General features: G+C 34.7%; 1 protein-coding gene across 1 annotated transcript in view; it reads left to right on the top strand.

Moving 5' to 3' along the window:
• The window catches only part of PLAAT5 (phospholipase A and acyltransferase 5), a 24,167-nt gene that overhangs the window by 1,959 nt on the left and 15,605 nt on the right, over window positions 1-6,603 (top strand). The window contains 1 exon segment of the mRNA XM_007462208.1: window positions 383-482. Coding sequence (XP_007462270.1) covers window positions 383-482 — 100 coding nt within the window.

A 6,603-nucleotide genomic window follows, 5' to 3' on the forward strand; every position in this document is an offset into this window, starting at 1 on the left:
GGGAAAGAGCAGAGGCCTGTTGCATTTCCGTATAAGTCATTATGTACAGTTAGCATTTTTTAAAAAGCTATGTCCAAGTGTCACTTTGATAAATATTAAAAAAAAAAAAAAGATTATCAGAGGAGGGGGGGAAAGCCTCTGAAAGCAACTCATTGCTATCATTAGCATTTTAAACAATTGTCTGAAAAGCAAAAAATAGCCATTATTTTGTATGACAGCAAATGGCATCACAGAAACAAGCTTCGGGTGTGGGGGGGAATGTTTCCTATAATCTGAAAACTAAAAGATATCTTAAAATCGTAAATCTGAGGTAATACAGAATTTCCAATAATTGTGAAAAAGTGTTTTGTTTATTAACTATATAATCACAAAATTCATTTAGGGAGAAGCCCTTGGAGTCCACACCCAACCAGAAGAGAGCAGAGTGGAATTCAGCTCCGGAGCCTGGGAGTGCGGGAAGGTTAACAAAGCAGGCAGCAGAGGTGGGTATCTCGGGAATTCTCAGACCAGGCATACCTTTAACTTCCTGGCGACTTCTTCCCTACGTAATATTGTATTTTACTTTATTTATACTGTGGCAGGTTGAATTGCATACTGATTTGGGATGTTGCTTACGCCTTTAAAATTTTTAAAAAACAGCTTTACGGAGCTGATTATTGAGCTTTATTGAGGTATAACTGACATACAATAAACTTCATATATTCAGAATATGCAATATACATTTGGATATGTTTTGACATATGTATTCACCCATGAAACCATCACCGCAGTCAAGATAACGAACATCTCCATCGCTCCCAAAGCTTTCTTTGTTCCCTTCTGTAAACCCCTCCCTCTTCCCACTCCCATCCCCAGGCAACAACTGATGCACTTTCTGTCATTATGCGTTAGTTTGCGTTTTCTAGAGACTTATATAAATGGAATCATATTGTATGTGCTCTTTTTTGTCTGTCTCCTTTCACGTAATTATTTCAAATTATATCCATGTTGCAGATTATCAGTAGTTTATTCCTTGTTATTACTGAGCAGGATTTCATTGTATGGTAGACCACTATTTATCCATTCACCCGTTGATGGGCATTTGGGTTGTTTCCAGTTCTGGCTGTTACAAATAAAGCTGCTATGAACATTTGTTTACAGATCTTTGTATAGACATATGTTTTCTATTGGGTGAATATGTAGGAATATAGTGGCTAAATCATTTGGTAGATGTTTGTTTAACTTACTGTTTTCCAAAGTGGTTGTGCCATTTTACATTCCCACCAGCAGCATGTGAGAGTTCCAGTTCCTCCTCGTCCTCATCAGCATTTGGTTTGGTCAATCTCTTTAACTTTAGCTATCCTAATACGTATGTAGGTATCTCATTGCTGTTGTAATTTGCATTCCCTTAATGACTAATGATGTTGAAAATCTTTGCATGTGTTTATTTGTTTTCCTTATATTGATATATAATCTTTGGTGAAATATCCAAATCTTTTGCCTATTTTTTCTCTTGGTTTATCTGTTTGAGAGTTCTTCAGAAATTCTGTATACAAGTACAGATGAAGTTCATCATCACTTGCAATATTTTCTCTCAGCCTGTGGTTTGTGTTTTTGTTTTCTTAACAGTATCTTTTGAAGAACAAAAAATTTTAAACTCTGTTGAGGTCCAATTTATAAGTTTTTCTTTTATGAATTGTGCCTTTGGTGTTGTATCTGAGAAATCTTTGCCTAAACCAAGGTCACAAAGGTTTTCTCCTCTTTTCTTCCAGCTATTTTAAAGTTTTAGTTTTTACATTTAGTTTTTACACAGTACGTTTACATCTTTGATACATTTTGAGTTGATTTTTGTATATGGCATGAGGTACAGATCGACGTTTATTTTTTTTTCCTCGTGGCTATCAAGCTATTCCAGCACCATTTCTAGAAACGACTATCCTTTTCCCACTGAGTTGCCTTTGCACCTTGTAAAAACCAGTTGTCCACATACTAGTGGGTCCCTTTCTGGGCTGCTTTATTCCATTGATCCTATTTGTCTATTGTAAGACCAATACCACACTATGTTGATTACTGTAGCTTTGTAATAACTCTTGAAGTCAAGAATGTTAGCCCTCCGATTCTGTTGTTCTTCAAAGTTGTTTTGGCTATCCTAGGTTCTATAAAACGCCTGCTGAGATTTTCCCTGGAATCACATCAAATTTTAAGAGAATTGGTGTCTTCACAATATTGTCTCTTGACTCATGAACAAGGTATTCTATTTACTTAGGTCTTCTTTAATTTCTCTCAGCAGTGTTTTGTAAATTTCAGCTTCGGATCCTGCACGTCTTTTTGAAAGTATTTCATACTTTTTGATGCTATTGAAATGGTATTTCAGAAAATTTTAAATTTCAATTTTGAACATTTAAAGTGAAAAAAATGTCAATTTCTGATTGTTTATTGCTAGTAATTGGAAATATAATTGACTTTTGCCAGGGTACTTAGATAAGGATACTTATCTTGTATCCTTCAACCTTATTTACTGACTTATTTACTTGAGTAACTTTTTTTGGGTCGATTCCATTAGACTTTTTACATATCATGTCACCTGTAAAGACAGTTTCACTTTTTCCTTTCCTAGCTGGATGCCTTTATTTTTTTAATTTATTTATTTTTATTTATTAATTTTTTTGCAGTACGCGGGCCTCTCACTGTTGTGGCCTCTCCCGTTGCGGAGCACAGGCTCCGGACGCGCAGGCTCAGCGGCCATGGCTCACAGGCCCAGCCGCTCCACAGCATGTGGGATCTTCCCAGACCTGGGCACGAACCTGTGTCCCCTGCATTGGCAGACGGACTCTCAACCACTGCGCCACCAGGGAAGCCCTGGATGCCTTTATTTTTGTCTTAAATTTTACTGATACTAGCCAGAATCTTCAGTACAATGCTTAATGGAAGTGGTGGGAGCAGACATCTTTATCTAATTCCTTAACTTAGAGGGAAAGCCTTCAGTCTTTACCATTTAGTATGATGTAAGCTGTAGGTTTTTCATAGATGCCTTTTATTAGGTTAAGAAAGTTCCTTTCTTTTACCAGTTTGTTGAGAGTTTCTTTGGAAAAAAAAAATCAGGAATAGACATTGAATTTTAACAAATGCTTTTTCTGTACCTATTGAGATGATCATATAATTTTTCTTTTTTAGTTTGAATTATGTTGGCTGGTGTTCAGATGTTATAACAACCTAGAAATCCTGGGGGGGGGGAAACACATGTGACCATGATGTATTATTCTTTTTATATATTGTTTTATGCAATTTACAAAATTTTGCTTTGAATTTTTGCATTTATGTTCATAAAGGGTATTAATTTGTTAAATTTTATTTTCTTGTAGTTGTCTGTTTTGGTATTACGGTAATGCAAGCCTCATGGAATGAGTTTGGAAGTATTCCTATTCCACAGAATTCTTGTGAAGAATTGGTATTATTTTTTCCTTTAATGTTGGTTAGAATTTACCAGTGAAGCTGTCTGGGCCTGGTGTTTTCTTTGTTTGAAGGATTTTAACTACAAAATCAATTTCCTTCATATATTTTGAGATATTCACATTATCTGTTTCTTCTTGAGTGAGCTTTGTCAAATATATTGGCATAAAGTTGTTCATAATTTTCCCTTGTTATCCATGTAGTATCTGTAGGACATGTAATGATGTCACCGCTCTCATTCCTGATATTGGTAATTTGCGTCTTCTCTTTTTTCCCCTGATCAATTCGGTTAGAGTTTTAACAATTTTATGGATTTTCTCAGAGAACCAGCTCTTGATTTCATTGATTTTCTTCTGTTGTTTTTCTGTTTTATATATCTCTGATCCTGTTCTGATTTTTATTATTTCCTTTTTTCTATTTACTTTGGTTTTAATTTGCACTTCTTTTTCTGTCTTAAGGTGGAAGTAGAGGACACTGATTTCAGACTTTTCTTCTTATCTATTATAGGCATTTATTACTATAAACTTCCCCTTAAGCACTGCTTTGCGGTGTCCCACAAATTTTGGCATGTTGTATTTTCATTTTTGTTCAATTCAAAGTAACTCCCCCCTGCCCTTTTTATCTCCTGTGGGTTATGAAAAATGTTATTTAGTTTCCAAATGCTTGGAGATTTTCCAAGATATCTTTTGGTTATTAAGTTATTCTGTTGTGGTCAGAGAATGTATTTTGTATGACTTGAATCCATTTCAATTTAACGAGACTTGTTTTACAGCCCCAGATATGGTCCTTCTTGGTAAATATTGTTAGTTTTTGGGAAGAACGTGTATTCTGCTATTGTTGGATGGAGTAGTCTATAAATATCTATTAGGTCAAGTTGGTTCATAGTGTTATTCAGGTCTTCTGTTTATATTTTTCTATTAATTACATAGAGGAGTACTGAAATTTTTTACTATAATTGTAGACTTGTTTATTTCTCTTTGTAGTTTTATCAGTTTGTTTTTAATGAATCATAAGGCCGTATTATTAGATACGTAAACATTTAGTATTGTTATTCATTATTGATGAATCGATTCCTTTATTATTACAAATAATGCCTTCTTTATTCCTAGAAAGATTCATTGCTTTGAAATCTACTTTGTCTGATATTAATATAGTCACTCCAGCTCTTTCAATTAGTGTTAGCATGGTATGTCATTTTCTTCCTTCTCCTTTTAACCTATTTATGCATTTATATTTAAAATGTGTTTCTTGTAGGCAGCATAGAGTTGGGTTTTATTTTTTTATCCAATCAACAATCTCTACCTTTTCATTAGGACGTTTAAGACTATGTACTTTAATGTGACTATTGATAGGCTTAGATTTAAGTCTGCCATCCCACTGTTTATTTCCTATTTGTCCTATCTGTTTTTTTGTTTCCTTTCTCCTTTTTTTCCAACTTCTTTTTGATTGTTTTTTGTGATTCAGTTTTATTTCATTTGTGGTTTACTGACTATAATTCCTTGTGCTTTGTAATTTTAATTCTTGTTTTAGTTTTTACATTCTACATTTTTACCTTATTATGGTCTACCTTCGAGTGATACGATACCACTTTTTTAATAGTATAAGAAGCTTGCGGTAGCTCCATTTCTCCATATCTGGCGTCACTGCATTATTAACATACATTTTGCTTCTGCATATGTTATAAATCCCAACATACATTGTTGTTATTGTATTTTTGCCTAAGCTGTCAGTTACCTTTTTAAAAAATGACAACTTTATTGAGATATAATTCACATACCTAAAATTTATCCTTTTAAAGTGTACCGTGTGGTGGTTTTTAGTGTATTCACAGAGTTGTGCAACCAGCATAATGGTCTAATTTTAGAATGCTTTCATCACCCTAAAAAGAAACTCCACATCATTAGCAGTCTCCCCATTTTCCCTTGTCCCTAGTCCCTGGAAACCACTAACCTGATTTTTGTCTCTAAGTATTTGCCTCTTCTGGATGTTTCATGTGAATGGAATCATACAATCTGTGATCTCTTGTATCTGGCTTCTTTCACTTAGCATAATGTTTATAAGGTTCATCCATGTTGTAGCCCATGTCAGTATTTCATTCATTTTTATTGGCCAGTAGTGTTCCATTGTATGGATATACTATCAGTACATTTTGTTTAGCCATTCATCAGTTGATGGACATTTGGGTTGCGTCCACCTTTGGCTCTTAGGAATAATGCTACTATGAACATTCATGTACAAGGGTGGACCTGTGTCCACACTTTCAGTTCTCTTGGATATATACAGTTATCTTCTAAAAGAATTTAAATTATAAGAAAACATGAGTAGATTGATCCGAAGTTTTGAAGGTGTCTTGTAGCAGTGATTATAGTGTCATGTGATCCGAGGTAGTCAGGGTCTGCTACAGAGCTTGGCCATCACAGTTACTGCTGGACTTACTATGACTCGCTATGTTGTACTTGTTCAAATGGTGGTGAGACTCTTAATCTCTTTAGTAAAATAATAATCCTTACAGTCAAAGGTTTTTATTTCTCATTCTATGATAGGAGAGGAAGGCGCCAATTGAGTTGGTCTCAACTGTATGGTTTAGGAATATAGAGGCATCAAGATTCCAACATTATTACCAGGCCGGTGAGTTATCAAGCCCAACCACCAATAGGAATTTCAGTTCCTCCTTAAATTATAACAATTTCTAGAATGTCTCAAGACCACTTTGTTCAGATGATATTCTAAGGACTGATTTATATTAACAGAGAACAGAGCAAGTTGGTGACAGTTAATGAATATTCAGGAAGCCTCCATATTGCACAGTATCTCAAACCTGATACTCTTGTGTTTTCAATTTGATGCTTTATCAAGTCAGATTCTTTAGTAAGCTTGATGCCGTGGAAAGATACAGCTATCTCTGCAGCTGCAGGGTGGCCATCACTTTAAACACGTAATTTTATTTATTTATTTTTAACATCTTTATTGGAGTATAATTGCTTTACAATGGTGTGTTAGTTCCTGCTTTATAACAAAGTGAATTAGCTATACATATACATATATCCCCATATCTCCTCCCTCTTGCATCTCCCTCCCACCCTCCGTATCCCACCCCTCTAGGTGGTCACAAAATGAAGACTCCTTTTAAATGGAAATTTATAAGGACTTGCTTTTTTTTTTTTTTTTTTTTTT

The sequence above is a fragment of the Lipotes vexillifer genome, unplaced genomic scaffold, assembly GCF_000442215.2.
Source record: "Lipotes vexillifer unplaced genomic scaffold, Lipotes_vexillifer_v1.1 scaffold1129, whole genome shotgun sequence".
NCBI classification, from domain to species: domain Eukaryota; kingdom Metazoa; phylum Chordata; class Mammalia; order Artiodactyla; family Lipotidae; genus Lipotes; species Lipotes vexillifer.